This window comes from Trichechus manatus, unplaced genomic scaffold, assembly GCF_000243295.1.
Source record: "Trichechus manatus latirostris isolate Lorelei unplaced genomic scaffold, TriManLat1.0 scaffold00102, whole genome shotgun sequence".
In the NCBI taxonomy this organism is placed as follows: Eukaryota; Metazoa; Chordata; class Mammalia; order Sirenia; family Trichechidae; genus Trichechus; species Trichechus manatus.
Window position 1 is genome coordinate 7,412,239 of NW_004444038.1, and position 16,111 is coordinate 7,428,349.

General features: G+C 43.2%; 1 protein-coding gene across 4 annotated transcripts in view; it reads right to left on the reverse strand.

Annotated features, from left to right (window-relative positions):
- Positions 1-16,111, reverse strand: part of CARS2 (cysteinyl-tRNA synthetase 2, mitochondrial) — an 81,280-nt gene that overhangs the window by 46,002 nt on the left and 19,167 nt on the right. For 2 of the 4 annotated variants that reach the window (XM_023737394.1, XM_004391438.2), the window contains exons 4-7: positions 12,073-12,144; positions 11,849-11,954; positions 10,015-10,098; positions 2,737-2,866 (exon numbers count right to left, since the gene is read on the reverse strand). In XM_023737394.1, the coding sequence (XP_023593162.1) occupies positions 2,737-2,866; positions 10,015-10,098; positions 11,849-11,954; positions 12,073-12,144 (392 nt within the window). Of the gene's footprint in view, positions 1-2,736; positions 2,867-10,014; positions 10,669-11,848; positions 11,955-12,072; positions 12,145-16,111 lie in introns of those variants that run through there. The other 2 variants (XM_023737396.1, XM_023737395.1) reach the window with 2 other exon arrangements.

Sequence of the window (16,111 nt, forward strand, 5' to 3'; positions counted from 1 at the left end):
CAAAGGCATTCCCAACAGGGAAAAGCATTGTGAGCCGCGTCAGCTGGCACGCGGGGGAACCTCAAGAGTTTTGCACTGCCCGAGTATAAGGTTCAAAGCAGGAGCAGTGAGAAGGGAACTGGAAGATTAGATACGGGGCATGGACGTCATACTACAGACACTAAGGAGCTTGTGATGGTTTAAGCAGAGGAGTTACGTGGTCAGATCTGATTTCAGAGTCACCCCAATGGCAGTGTGAAGTCTGGACAAGAGAGCTCCATTAAGAGGGTATGTAACAGTCCTCCACCAGATCTCTGTCCCTTTGTCACACGTGGGTGGCTTGCCTGTTGCTGTGATGCTGGAAACTGTGGCGCTGGTATTTCAAGGACCACTAGGGCTGCCCATGGTGAACAGGTTTCAGTGGAGCTTTCAGACTAATATTAGGAAGAAATACTAATATTAACACTAGGAAGAAAGGCCTGGCAATCAAATTTCCAAAAACTGGCCAATGAAACCTTATGGATCAGAACAGAACATCATCCAACTCACTTGCTTTGGACACGTCATCAGGAGGGATCAACTGCTGGAGGAGGACATCACGTTTGGTGAAGTAGAAAACCAGTAGGGTGAGGGAGACCCTCGGGGAGACTGGCACAGTAGCCACAACAACGGACTGGAATGTGCTGGAATCGTCAGGATGACCCGGGACCGGGCAATGTTTCATTCTGTTGTACATAAGGTCGCCAGGAGTCAGAGCTGACTCAACAGCAGCTCTCTACCTATGCATCTATGTGTGTATGTATGTACCTATCTGTGTCTCTCTCTGTGTGTAAACTGTCTATGTATCTCTCTGTGTGTATCTATCTATCTATGTATGTGTCTCTGTGTGTGTATCTATCTATCTATCTCTCTGTGTGTATCTATCTATCTATCTCTGTGTGTGTATCTATCTATGTATCTCTCTGTGTGTATCTATCTATCTATGTGTGTATCTATCTATGTACTCTATGTGTGTATCTATCTATGTATGTGTGTATCTATCTATCTATGTATCTCTCTGTGTATGTATGTATCTATCTATTTATAAAAGTCCTGATGAATACTGAAAGGAACTCAGACCAGCAGAGCTCAACAAGAGGGAAGAAATATGTGGGTACTATTTGACAGGGGAAAAAAAAAAATCAACAAGATCTACTGACAGATTGGATATATGCCATAAAGAGAGGTTCCAGACAGTGCCAGCCAACAACTTTCTGCACGGATGGACATGTTGTGTATCTGTGCTGTCCAACAGCGTAGCCAATGGCCACACATGGCTCTTGAGCACTGACGCGTGGCTAGTGTGACTGAAAATCTGAATGTTTAATTTTATTCCATGTTAATTAATTTAAATTGCCACGTGTGTGGCTAGGGCAACTTCACCGAATAGCACATCTGCAGAATCCCTCAAATTCTACCCTGAGTAACTGGGTTGATGGTGATGCTGTCAGCTAAGACAGGGCATACGAGGACAAGAAAGTCTGGGAGGTGATGAAGGTGGATTCACCTTTAGAGCTGCTGACCCTGAGCTGCCTCTGTCAAACAGGCAGCGGGACTCAGAAATCAGACCAGCCAGGAACGAGCATGGCAGGTAAAACAAGGAATAAAGGAAGGAACACACAGGAGGAACATGTAAGAAAGAGGCATCTGGGCCAGGACAGAACCACGGGAGTGCTCAGTGTTTAAAGGGAAGTCTGAAGAGAAGGTCAGGAGGGGGACATGCAGGCTCAACCAGAGATGCAGAGGACCAGAAGAATGCGGTTTCACCAAAGCCACAGAACCAGAGAGTAGGCTACGGCAGAGGGACCACAGGGAGAGACGTGGAGGCCATGGCGCGGAGGCCACGGCCACCTGGACAGAGCAGTTCAGTGGTGACGAGTGGGGAGGGAACCAGATGACCGTGTGTCAAGCTGTACGTAAGAGGTGTAGACAGTGTGGAGAGAACGCTTCTTCAAGAAGCTTTGCTGACAAAAAGAGACAAATAAGACAGAAGCTAGAAGAGAATCCAGAATCAAAAACGGATCTTTGTTTAATCTTTAGAGATTCCCTAATACAGAAAAGTCTTGTGTGCCTTTGCTGCCCGAGATGAAAGAGCTGGTACGAAGGGGCGGGGGGAGATTCTGGAGGCAGAAAGTGAGAACGGGTGGGGGATGCTAGACGAGACTCGACCAAGCACCAGCTCTGGGGGTTAAGTGTGGGGAAGGCAGACAGCTGGTCCGCTGTCTGGTTAATAAAAATAAGGTACCCGAAAAACTGCCTGTCTGTGAAGAGCACACAAGCATTGTGTGTATCAAAGGCAGGCTGTGTGGCCCCGAAGACACGCCAGCTGCTCGGCCGGGCAGGTGTGCAGTCACCCTACATGTTCTCTGCTCCTCAACAGACAAGCTCTCTCCGAAACCCACCACAGAACAGAAAGTAAGGTAGACCTGGGATAGCCTTTTATGTGACAGGAAGTCAAGACCTGAACTGTAAATCAGCCTTTCTACTATCACGAGCATTCTGATGTAAGGAGAAATAAATACACACGGGTTTGGTTTGGTTTTACTTCCTACAGCTAGTCATACTCTGCCACTAGCTTTTCTTCTCAACAACCTGTGTGCTGGCATTGGTTGGTTCTTGGCCTGCGCGTGCTTACATCTGCACCCTCTGCTGACCAAACCACGTACTGCTGGAACTTTCACACAAACACAGAACACAAAGTATTCTGAAAATCCTTACCTTGACATGGCAGAACATTCAATGTGCCAGCCAGGTCTTCCATTTCCCCAAGGTGATGTCCAAAAAATCTCCTGGGGTTTAGCTGCCTTCCATAAGGCAAAATCACTGAGGTGTCGTTTGTCAGAATCAACTGCCAATAATAATCGGCTAATTAGCGGGGTGAAATTTAAAATTAGCGAGCAAACAAAGGTCAGCCCGGCAGTGTGATGACAAGAAACACATTCCAAAGATTCTGTTCCCTCTTACAAGCAACTTCACATTTTCTCAGTCATCTAGTTTCCTCCTCCCCATGTGACCTATGGAATGACTACTAAACATTATTACATAAAACATGTCAGAAGCATGAGGTCTATCAACAGGGGAGACAGTGTCAGTAAATTAAACAAGTAAAAATTTCAAACACACACAAAAACCTTGTTTCAAACAGATCTACTGGACTGAGTATTCTCATTTTTCCTTATTCTTTGTGTGAGTACATTGTATTTATCTATAACTGTGAGCTTCAGAATAATTTTTTCCAAACAACAAAATAATCATATACAGTGAAAGAAAATTACCAGAGTATTAGTCACATTCAAAAAAACTCAGAAGAGAAAGGTTATATGACTTGTTCTAAGTTTTACAATGAGTCATTATCAGGTTCTATTTACTTCTAAAACAAACCAAAAAAAATTAAGATCTTGTATAGCTCTCAGAATGTATTACACCTGATTTTCAAGGGATTTCTTACCTCATTCTAGTAAAATCTGACAAACAAATATTGTACTAGTTTAAACGCTGGCTGTTCATATTCAACTCAATGCCCCTCAGCTGTCATTAAACCGACTGACATCTAGCTTGTGTAGAGTATGGGGCAATTCTACTCTGTCCTAGAGGGTTGCTAGAGATCGGAACTCACTCCACAGTCACAGGTCTGGTTTTGTGTAGTCTGGAGCCCTGGTGGCGCAGTGGTTAAGAACCCGGCTGCTAACCAAAGGTTGGCAGTTCAAATCCACCAGCTGCTCCTTGGAAACCCTCTGGGTGAGTTCTACTCTGTCCTGCGGGATCACTGAGCTGGAATCGACTCGACAGCAACAGGTTTGGTTTTTGGTTTTGTGTCGAGTATATGCAGTAACAGACTAGAGAGTTTGGCTCAGCTGGAGACCATTAAACCCCACTGAGCACACACCATGTTTCAAGCACTAGGTATACAGCGATGAGTAAGAGTTCCTGCCCTCCAGGAGCTCACAGGCTAGTAAGCAAGACAAAGATGCAAACAAATAATCGCAAAGAAATAGTTAGAGGACGTAAGTTATACTGAGGAGGGAGGGAGGGACTGCCTGAGGGAAGGCGTCCCGATTCTGAAGAGCCGGCCGGAATCCACCAGGCACGTGGAAAGGAGGAGAGCAAGCAATTCAGGTGGTAGGACAGCATGGATAGAGCAGAGACGTGAGACTGTCTGGTGCGAAAAGAAACACATCACCAGGAGGAACATGATTGTAACGTTGAATCAATGCCATTTCCTAAAATACACCTCATTTTCAACACTTCTGTGTGCACAGCGGAGCCCTGGTGGTGCAGTGGTTAAGAGCTCGGCTACTAATCAAAAGGTCTGCAGTTCAAATCCACCAGCTGCTTCTTGGAAACCCTCTGGGGCAGTTCTACTCTGTCCTACAGGATCACTATGAGTTGGAATCCACTCCACGGCAACGGGTTTGGTTTTGGTTACGTGTAGAGCAGGAATTCCCAGTTACACATACTGGACTGGAACGCATACATGCAATGCAATGGTAGCCCCTTTGAAGCAGTGTCCATATGAGGTAATTTATTTTTTTCATTAATGCTTAAAGCGTTTTTGGAACTCCTCTGAGGAACTGTCTTTGAATAGTCTCAGCGGAGGTAAATCGTCCTTGAAAAGGAAGACCGCTTTTTTTAGATCCATGTTAAAGGGAAGAAAAGTGAGTGACTGAGGATCATGGAGCTGCCACGTGACATAGTCCGTGAGTAACCGGGAAGGCACCCCAAGCTAGAACAGCAGTCACTGTCACCACGCCACTCCCACCCCTGGGCCAGTTCTCCTGTGTTCACCACAGTCTCTCTCGCTGCTTGAGCAGGAGGGATGAACTCTGTGCATAAGGCGCTCACCACCTCCCTTCCACCTGTGAGCACTCACACAAGCGTCTCTAAGTTACATCTGGATGGACTGAAAGATGTGAAACTTCTCTGGTGGACGCAGACACTGAGGTTTTCCTCAGTCAGACTGGACATACCATGTCGTCATTACTAAGGACTGGACTTAAGAGAAACAGAGGAAAAAAAAACAGATCTTTGGGCCTCCAAGCTACAGGAATAACCAACTCATACATGACGATGGAAGATTTATGGATAACATCAAACTTCAATAACAATACGTTATGCTGGAAGAAAACCGAGTCATATAGTTAAAACTCTCAAGAAAAGGTAAGCCAAGGATGTTCTATCCAGCCAAACTGACTGCCAAGAAAAAAGGCAGCGAATTGTCATTAACAAGCGAAACTCCAGGAAACATCATTCCCAAGAGAGGACTCCTCCCTCAGAACGTACTGGCGAATGGGCTTCAGGAAGAAACGCCCAGGGAGACAAGAACATACAGACGGGTGGTGAGCACCGCACAAGCATTTACATGCAGAACTGTGACTACGTAAGGGACACAGGGACGTAGAACAGTATGTGATGGCTACATCCTATGACGCAGTAAACACAGTACATCTGTTTTTTCTAAACGTTTTCAACAATCCTGTTGGTGGCAGGGTAGAAACCGCTATTCTGAGGCTGCTGGGCTGTAAAGCAAATGAATGAAGCTATGATTACTGAATAGTCTAACACTCCTGGTATCCCTAAAATCCAAGATTTTCCATATGGGGAAAAAGGAGATACAAATGTAAAACAGAAGAGGCTAAGTAAACACCTTAGTAGTGAGTCCCGGTGGCACTGATTAGGCGCCTGGCTGCTAACCAAAAGGTCAGCAGTTGGAGCTCACCAACTGCTCTGCACGAGAAAGAATCAGCAGTCTGCTTCTGTAAAGACCACAGCCATGGAAACCCTATGGGGCAGTTCTACTCTGTCCTAGAGGGTCGCTATGAGTCGGAATAGACTCGACAGCAACAGGGTTTTGGTTTTTATGTGGTAATTTATTCATAAATGTATTTGTCACCTCTATCCCTTGAAAAGGCCTAAAAACAAAGACCAATGTACCAATAAGTATCCTTGCTGCTCACGCTGTTGTCAGGTGCTGCCGAGTTAGTTTCCACTCACAGCGACCCTGCACACAACAGAACATAACACTGCCCAGTCCTATGCCGTCCTCACAGTCACTGCTATGTCTGAGCCCACTGGTGCCCATACTGTGGTGTAAAAATACCTTTTCCCATGAAAGGAAAACAGGGCCTCCAGGAGAAATGGTTTATTCCAGGTCTGGGGCAGGAAATGGACAAAACAATCCAGGAACATCTGGCCACATCAGGGAGATGGCAATAAAGCCATCAAATACTGCTAGGTTTGTATTTAAGGGACTTGTAAGCCAACCTGAAGAAGCTCCCACTGGCAAAAGAAGAGACAATCTGAGGATCAATAAGGATAATAATAGCAGTGGATTGAAATATATCAAATACGTTTAAGTCCACGAGTCCCTAGCAATTAAAGAACAAAAATCTAATTGGTTAACTTCAGAGAAACCAACTCTGTACCTTGAGACTTGGTAAATAAAGGAAAACACTCGGGCATTTATCTTCCTTTCCTACGCAAACTGCACCACTGGCTAACCAAACAGTGATCTGTCTATATGTTGTTTCACTGCTCACTGCCACGGAGTCAATTCTGACTCACGGCAACCCCATGTGTGCAGAGCAGAACCGCTCCATAGGGTTCTCCAGGCTGGGACCTTTCGGATGCAGATCGCCTGGCCTGTCTTCCGAGGCACCTCTCGGTGGTTTCGAACTACCAACCTCTCAGCTAACAGTCAAGCAGTTAACCGTTTATGCCACCCACGGACTCCTAAACTGTCTATATAAAAGCATCCAGCAAATAAACAAAGAAGAAATGCCAGAATCAGAGTATCACCGTTTCACAACCTTCTTCTTGCAACCGAGAAGGTAAGCATGGAGCAACGATGATGGTCAACAACACGGAGAGACAGACAACCAGGCCTTGCCTGTCTTTGGGTGAAGAACTACACCACCATCCATAAAGCAGACTCCTCCAGAAATTCAGGATCTGATTAAGCCTCCAGATGAAACTATCAACTTGAAAAAATATACGCAGGAGGGGAAAACGTTATACACCACTGCAAGAACATGGCCAGCAGAATGCCAGCCAAGGGAACTACAAAACTGAAGATGTTTCTTTCATCAAACAAACCGCAAGGGGAAAAAGTGTAGCGGAGGAAACTACAGATTAAAACACATTCTAAAAGACATAAAAATATAAAACATGTAAGTGTAAACTCTGAAGTGTTCAAAAGCAAAGACATCACTTTGAGGACTAAGGTGCACCTGACCCAAGCCATGGTATTTTCAATCGCCTCATATGTATGTGAAAGCTGGACAATGACTAAGGAAGACCAAAGAAGAAATGACACCCTTCAATTATGGTGTTGGTGAAGAATATTGAATATACCATGGACTGTCAAAAGAACAAACAAATCTGTCTTGGAAGTACAGCCAGAATGCTCCTTGGAAGCAAGGACAGTGAGGCTTTGTCTCATGTACTTTGCACATGTTATCAGCAGGAACCGGTCCCTGGAGAAGAATATCATACTTTATGAAGGAGAGGGTCAGTGAAAAAGAGGAAGACCCTCAACGAGATGGACTGACACAGTGGCTGCAACAATGGGCTCAAGCATAACAATGATTGTGAGGATGGCACAGGGCTGGGCAGTGTTTCGTTCTGCTGTACACGGGGTCGCTGTGAGTCTGAAGTGACTTGATGGCACCTAACAACAAAGGAGAAACTACTGTGTTTAGGGATACACGCTTGGGGTAAAACCACTAATAAAGGTAAAGAGGTGATTACCACAGTAAGATAGTGGTTACCTGAGGAAGAGGGAATGTGGGGTCGTGCTTAGTAGTGGGATGTGGAAGGTCTGGTGTGCCTACAAGTTTACCTTCCTTTCATGGGTTTTGATTACAAAGGTCTCCACTTTGTAACTGTTCACTGAGCTACATTTGTTTTCTGTTATACTATTGTCTAAGATGGTTAAAAATTTCGCTTCTGAAATGATATACATCAAGGTACTGACAAATTTTCACTGTGTGTGAAAAGTTTTATTACCTCTATTTTGTATATCTGTATTTCCAAATTTTCCACTGTTATTTCTATATTACCTGCAGAGAACGTAAATTTCAGAAAATTTAATTGTGCTCATGCAGAACCTGTACATAGACCAAGAGGCCGTTGTTCAAACAGAATAAGCGGATACTGCGTGGTTTAAAGTCAGGAAAGGTGTGCGTCGGGGTTGTATCCTTTCGCCTTACTTATTCAGTCATGTACTAAACAAATAATCTGAGAAGCTGGACAATCTGAAGAACAGGGCATCAGGATTGGTGGAAGACTCATTAACAACCTGCAATATGCAAATGACACAACCTTGCTTGCCGAAAATGAATATGACTTGAAGCACTTACTGAAGAAGATCAAAGACTACAGCCTTCAGTATGGATTACACCTCCACATAAAGGAAACAAAAATCCTCACAACTGGCCTGATAAACATCATGATGCATGGAGAAAAAACTGAAGTTGTGGAAAAACTACTGAGGTTGTCAAAGACTTCATTCTACTGGGATCAACAATCAACATCCATGGAAGCAACAGTCAAGAAATCAAAGGATGTATTGCATTGGGCAAATCTGCTGCACAAGACCTCTTTAAACTTTTAAAAAGTACAGATGTCACTTTGATGACCAAAGTGCGCTTGACCCAAGCCATGGTATTTTCAAACACCTCACATGCATGCAAAAGCTGGGGAGTGAAAAAGGAGAGAAGAACTGATGCATTAGAACTGTGATGTTAGTAAAGAATATCAAATACGCTGTGGACTGTCAGAAGAATGAACAAACCAATCTCAAGAAATATAACCAGAATGTTCCTTAGAAGTGAGGGTGGTGAGACTCTGACTTGCTTACTTTGGACATGTGATCTGGAAAGACCGATCTTCTGAAAAGGACGTCACAGTTGGCAAAGTTGAGGGTCAACGAAAATGAAAGAAACCCTCAATGAGATGAACTGACAGAAGAGCCGCAACAATCAACTTAAACACGGCAGATACGGTGACGATCGCACAGGACCGGGCCGCATCTTGTTGTCTTATACGTCAAGGTCTCCGTGAGTCAGAGCCAATGTGATGGCAACTGACAACAACATTTACATATTGTTTTGTATAAGAAATAATTTCAGTTTTGAAAAGTATTGCTGATGCTAGAATGTGTAACTACAAGAAACCTACCAGAAACTTCCCCAAGGCACAAGACAACCAGCTCCTGGGTGAACATCTCATGTGTGAGATCTCAGAACCTTCTGTTCTGGCCGTTGTGCAGAGGTTAAGTAGCATACTACTGATTGGGTAAAAGTAAGCAATAACATTTCTGAGAAGTCAGATAAATAGTGCTATTAATTAAATGGAATATTTCATGAGGCAGAAGGATAATGCCCAAAGACAGACATATAAAACTGGGACGACATGTCTTGTAGGGTTTCTGCTATTGTTCTTGTTTGGTTATCTTAAACAGTACTCTTTTAAAATTATTTCTAATTTATGTCTATATACTCATCCCCTCCAAAAACAAAATTTTTACTCTAACAAATAGTGAGAACAGAATAGAGTACAGAACAATAGCCAAATACACGTGGAAATTTAATATCTGATAAGACGTAGAGGGGTGTTTGAATATGCTACCGTGTGTACGTGTTTCCATATGCAAAGAAAATCTCAGAAAGGAAAGAAGAAATGGTTGAAAAGTGCTGCTCCAGGGAGAAGAGCTGGGGGACCAACGGCAGGAGTGAGATGGGGATGTCTCACTTGCAGTTTGAATTTTATATTCCACATGTTCTGTCTATTCAAAAAAATGAATTAAATTTAAAGCATTACTATGCTCGACCGTATGATCAACATTACCGTGCCTTGAGTAAGCGGAGGTGCACGGCTCTGGACTGAGCATGCAGGAAGGTGGGAAAAGCCATGTCTCTGCATCCTTCACTTCCCAGGAAGCTATGATGTGAGGCAGAGGTTACAGGGGCCCAGAGGGCTCACGTATGGTCAACCTACCTGGCTCTCCAACCGGATCCGGGGCCACACCGACTAGTTTACCATACTTGTCTCCTCTAGACTTCAGATCAAAGTAGACATTGCCTGTTTTACAAAGGTAATTATGATATGCATCATTTCTCAATCTTAAACACGAGCATTTCCATATACTTAATATTTAACAAGTTATTAGACTTCAAAGACAGACTATGGCATTTGGTCTTCATTTGGTCCTTTTACTAACCTGCTGGGGCTGAATTAAACAACAGCCCTGTATTATCAAAGCGTGCATTTGTACCTATCACGACCACATAGAAGTGAACATGAACACAAAAGGGTAAATTCACTGTCAACTCTTTAGACAATTCTTCTTAACAAGAATAAAGAAAGGTAAGTGTTACCATTAACCTTCGTTCAGCTCTTGGGCTTTATATTATATACTAATTAATAAAAGAAACCACTTCTTTGTCCAAGTATCTTCCAAGGCTGCCCTTTTATTTAAAAAGACCATCGCTACACTCGAGATGGACTGACACAGCAGCTGCAACAACGGGCTCAAACACAGCAACCATTGTGAGGATGGCACAGGACCAGACAGTGTTTCATCCTGTTGTACGTGGGGTCACTATGAGTCGGAACCAACTCGATGGCACCTAACAACAACACACTTGAAGTATCTGTGTGGCTGTTCTTTTACGGAGACACGTATGGTCCTTTTTTCTCAGGATGAGGGTAGAGGCAACCTTAGGCACAGAGACCATGACAGAACCACTCTGACCCCTTTCTCTCTCTGACTGTAGAACATGAAGCAGAGCTAAGAAGTGAGATTTCAGAGCTAAAGACAAAAACCAAAACCGCTGTTGCTGAGTCAATTCCGACTCATAGCGACCCTATAGGACAGAGGAGAACTGCCCCGTGGAGTTTCCAAGGAGTGGCTGGTGGATACAGACTGCTGACCTTTTGGTTAGCAGCCAGGCTCTTAACCACTGTGCCCCCAAGGCGCCAAGAAGCACCCTTGGTTTAATAATTTAAAAATTTAATAAATTAAGCTCTACCAGTGGAAATAATCACGCAAATCCAGAACATGACATATCCTCTAAGACAACTGAGCTGGTTATTAGCTTCTACGAAAAGTTCTTAACAAGGGAGAAAAAAATTGGGGAGAGATCAGAAAGACACAGAAACCAAATGCCAACGCGTGACCTTGAGTAGATTCTGATTTGGCGAGGCGAGGGGAAAGCCATAAAAGAAATGGGAGGTCAACTGGGTGAATTTTAATATGGATAGGATGTTGGGTGATATTAGAGAATTATTCATTGTCCTAGGCCTAGTAGTGACCTTGTGGTTATGCAGAGGAACACTCACACCATTCAGAGATGCATGTTGAAGTATCAACGGGCTGCTGTGTTACTTTCAAACGGTCCATTAAAAAATTACACACCTACACACAAAGATAAGGGGAGTGTGTCTTTGGAGCTGCTGATTTCATCTCCAACCTTTTGTTATGAAAATTTTAAACAAACACAGTTGAAAGACGATGACAATGAACAGCTGTATGTCTGCCACCCAGACTCAACAGCTGTTAACACTTCGCCTTCCTGGTTTATCCACACCAGCTCTGCAGACAGTCACCTCTCCCTGTGACTGGGGATAAAGTTTTTAAAAAGAACTGATTCAACAGGTTTGCAAAGAGACACAGTAACTGTAGAAAAGCCCATAACACTTTCAATATAAGAACCATATCAAGAAAGACAGTAAAACACTTGGCATGTGTTCCAATAATTCATAAATATGTCTAGTTTCTCAAAATCTTACCAATATTACCTATTATCAGTTTTGACGACATAGATCCTACCTTTCTGCGTTGAATAAGCATGCCCATTGGCAATTATTCCCTCAATGAAAGAAATGATCTGAGGAATATTTTCAGTTACCCTCAAGTACACTGTGGGTGGGAGAACCTGAAATAGAGGAAAAATGACTGTGTTTCCACAGCTAAAAAGCCGAGGTCCACCACAACTGGTTTTCATTGTTCAAGCTTTTTATCCTTGGGACAGGAAAATGGACAACCAACTTTACCTTCAAGGCTGCCATATCTTGTTTAAAATCTTCTTCATAAAAACTGGCAAGAGAAGTGGGTGATATATTCATCTGCAAAAGAATTAGATAAACATACTGAGAATTCTGGAGTATTTACAACAGAACCATGACTGCCCACTTGCATGATGCCCAAAAGCAAGCTCATTTCTTCCATGGTGCAGACAGGAGGGGCTGGGCTATGTGGCCTCGCTGTGGCTTAGCTTCAGGCTGGCACTGCCACTCACAAGGGAGGCATTTAGCTTTAGCTATTAAACTTGTACTAACAGCTTAGCTAGTCAAAATGGTTGGGGAGGAAAAGGGAATAAATGTCATGATTTCCACAATGCAATAACCGACAAACCAAATCAAAACAAAAACAAACAAAAAACCCTGTTTTTTCTCAGACAAGGGCAAAATCAATCTATCCTACATAAACACAAGAAACTTGAGTTCCCATTGTACAGGATACAGGATACAAAAGAAAACAAGCCAAAAACACATTAAAGAGGAAGACCCTAAGGAAATATTTCGAAAGTAGTTATGACACATTAGAATAGGGTTTTTAATGGAATGTGAAGTCCCTCGGGCACTATGAATGGGCTTCTGGGGACAGGTAAGAGCATGACACCCGAAGGTGAATGTTCTGAATGTATGTGCCATTGCTAGGGCACGTACCTGCAGCCCGTCAGACTCTCAGGAGTCTGGGGCACGTAACGAGGCTCATTCAGTATTATTATTACTTTCTCCATGGAAAAATACTCTAGAAATAAAAGCAGCAGGAGACACTATAACGTTCTGAAGTTTAACCGGCATTCGTAACTGTTGATTTTGTGCCCGTAACCCATGAGCCACTCCAACTCATCAACAGTCATCTAGCAGCATCTGCGATGCGCCAGACACTTATCTTACCGGATTCTCACACACCCCTGCGAAGCAGAAATCCCCATTTTATGAATAAAGAAATGTCGGCTCCAAATACTAAACAACTTTCTCAATGTAAACAGCACGTGTGCAGCCCAGACATCAGCTGAGTCACTCTGAAGCCCAAGTCCTGCCTACCCCAGGGCTCTAACATGTCACGACCATCACTTAACAGCCAACATGCTTCTTAAACCCACGACCCAGGAATACTTACTGAAGAAACAAATCTTGTAAAATGAATACCACAGTGTCTGTTTTAGCTTTGTGGTTCTGGGCTAGTCGATAAACATCTCAGCCGTAGGTTTTCTTTGTGATGTGCAGACAACACCATTTAAGAATCCCTAAGACTGCTGTGAGGATTCGGTGCAGTACGTGCGTAAGACAAGTGTGTGAACAAAAAATAACACCTTAATATCACTATCAAAGAGATAAGATACATACGCTCTAGCACACAGCTCGTATACACTAATTTACAAACATATAAACTTATTTTTTCACTAAACGTTATAAATATGTTAATTTTATATTAAACATATATGAATTTCAGTTATTCTTCTGATATATTAGGAGTTATATCTATTGTCCAAGATGGCTGAGAGGGAAGTATATGTATATATTAAACATATATATACACATATAAAACATCTTTTTCCTATAGTATAGCTTCTTTGTGGCAAAACACAGATCTTTTTTAAAAGAAACCAGTTAACTTGTGTCTATCCAGGAGAAAAAAAACAGCTATAAGGGACAAAAAAGCCTAAAATTCAGTGTGATCTTGCCACTTCAGAGTTTCAAATACTATACAATTTTGGACCTAAAAATTAACACACTGCTTTTATATATTTATCTTCAATTTTAGCTTTCTGCATAGGTAATTCCACTCCCAAACCTTTTGCTATCACGTCGATTCCCATTCATAGCGACCCTATAGGACAGAGCAGAACTGCCCCATAGGCTTTCCAAGGAGCAGCTGGTGGATTGGAACTGCTGACCTTTCGGTCAGCAGCCGAGCTCTTAACCACTGCACCACCAGGGCCCCAATTCATTCCTCAAGGAAGTCAAATGTCATAAAGGGGTGTGCAGAACCCAGTTCGCCTGCCAGAAGGTAAACGCTGTTACCAGTCTTTCTCAAGCATGAATAGGCTCATGTATACGTTTGTATCCTTTTCTTTAAATCCCCAAATGTAGGACATCACACAGGGGTCTGCACCTTGCTTCCTGCACTCAACATTATTTCAGGTCTTCCCATGTTGGTATATATTGAGCTGCCACATTCTTTTCAATGGCCGATACTACCTTTTATAGATGTACTGTGACTATTTAACCTGTCCTGTACTAGTTAAACTCCGTATATTCCAATCATCGGTTATTACAAACACTACAGTACATGTATCACTTCACACAGGTTCAAGGGTATTTCTAAGCCATGGGGATGGTTAATTTTACGTATCAACTTGGCTTAGCTACGGTGCCCAGCTGCTTGCTCAAACACCAGTCTAGATGATGCCATGAAGGTATTGATGTGCGATTACCATTTAAGTCAGCTGACCTTAAGTAAAGCAAATTACTTTCCACAATGTGGGTGGGCCTCATCCAGTCAGCTAAGGCCTTAAGGACAAAACCTGAGGTTTCCTGAGGGAGAAGGATTCTACCTCAAAGACTGTAAATACACATCCTGCCAGAATTTCCATTCTGCGACCTGACCTACGGATTTTGGACACAAGACTGCTGGGGTTTCCAGCCTACTACCTGATCTATGGACTTGACTTACCAGCCCCTACAATCACAGGAGCAAACTCCTTAATCAATTAATCTCTCTTTTTTCCCTCTCTCTCTCTGTGTATATGTATCTCCTATTGATTCCGTTTCTCTGGAGAACCCCTGTTGTCGTTAGGTGTCATGCAGTCAGTTCCGACTCATAGCGACCTCATGTACAACAGAACAAAACACTGCCTGGTCCTGCGCTGTCCTCACAGTTGTTATACCTGAGCCTACTGCTGCATCCACCGTGTCAGTTCATCTCATTGAGGGTCTTCCTCTCTTTCGCTGACCCTCTACTGTACCAAGCATGATGTCCTTCTCCAGGGACTCGTCCCTCCTGGTAACATGTCCAAAGTATGAGAGACGAAGTCTTGCCATCCCTTGCTTCCAAGGAGCATTCTGGCTGTACTTTCCAAGACAGATTTGTTTGTTCTTCTAGCAGTCCATGGTATATTCAATATTCTTTGCCAACACCATAATTCAAATGCATCAATTCTTTTTTGGTCTTCCTTATTCATTGTCCAGCTTTTGCATGCATGTGAGGTAACTGAAAACACCATGGCTTGCGTCTGGGGCACCTTAGTCTTCAAGGTGACAGCTTTGGTTTTTAACACTTTAAAGAGGTCTTCTGCAGCAGATTTGTCCAAAGTAATATATCATTTGACTTCCTAACTGCTGCTTCTGTGGGTATTAAGGATCCCAGTAAAATGAAATCCTTGACAACTTCAATATTTTCTCGATTTATTAGGATGTTGCTTATTGGTCCAGTGGTGAGGATTTTTGTTTTCTTTCTGTTGAGATGTTATCTATACTGAAGGCTGTAGTCTTTGATCTTCATCATAAGTGCTTCAAGTCCTCTAAGCTTCAGTAAGCAAGGCTGTGTCATCTGCATATTGCAGGCTGCTAATGAGTCTTCCTCCAATCCTGATGCCGCGTTCTTCTTCACATAGTCCAGCTTCTCGGATTACTTGCTCAGCGTACAGACTGAATGAGTATGGTGACTGACTGAGACTGGAGGAGCCCCTGAAGCCATGGCCCTCGGATGCTCTGTTAACCCAGAACTGAAACCATTCCCAAAGCCCACTCTTCAGACAAAAATTAGACTGGACTATAAAAACATCAACTACTACTCATGAAGAGTATGCTTCTTAGTTCAAGCAGATACACAAGACCAAATGGGGGGCTCCTGTCCTGAGGCAGGAAAAGACGACAGGAAGGGACAGGAACTGGTTGAATGGACACAAGAAACCCGGGGCAGAAAAGGGGAGTGTGCTGTCACATTACAGGGATTACAACTAATGTCACATAACAATGTGTATAAATTTTTGTATGAGAAATTAACTTGAGCTATAAATTT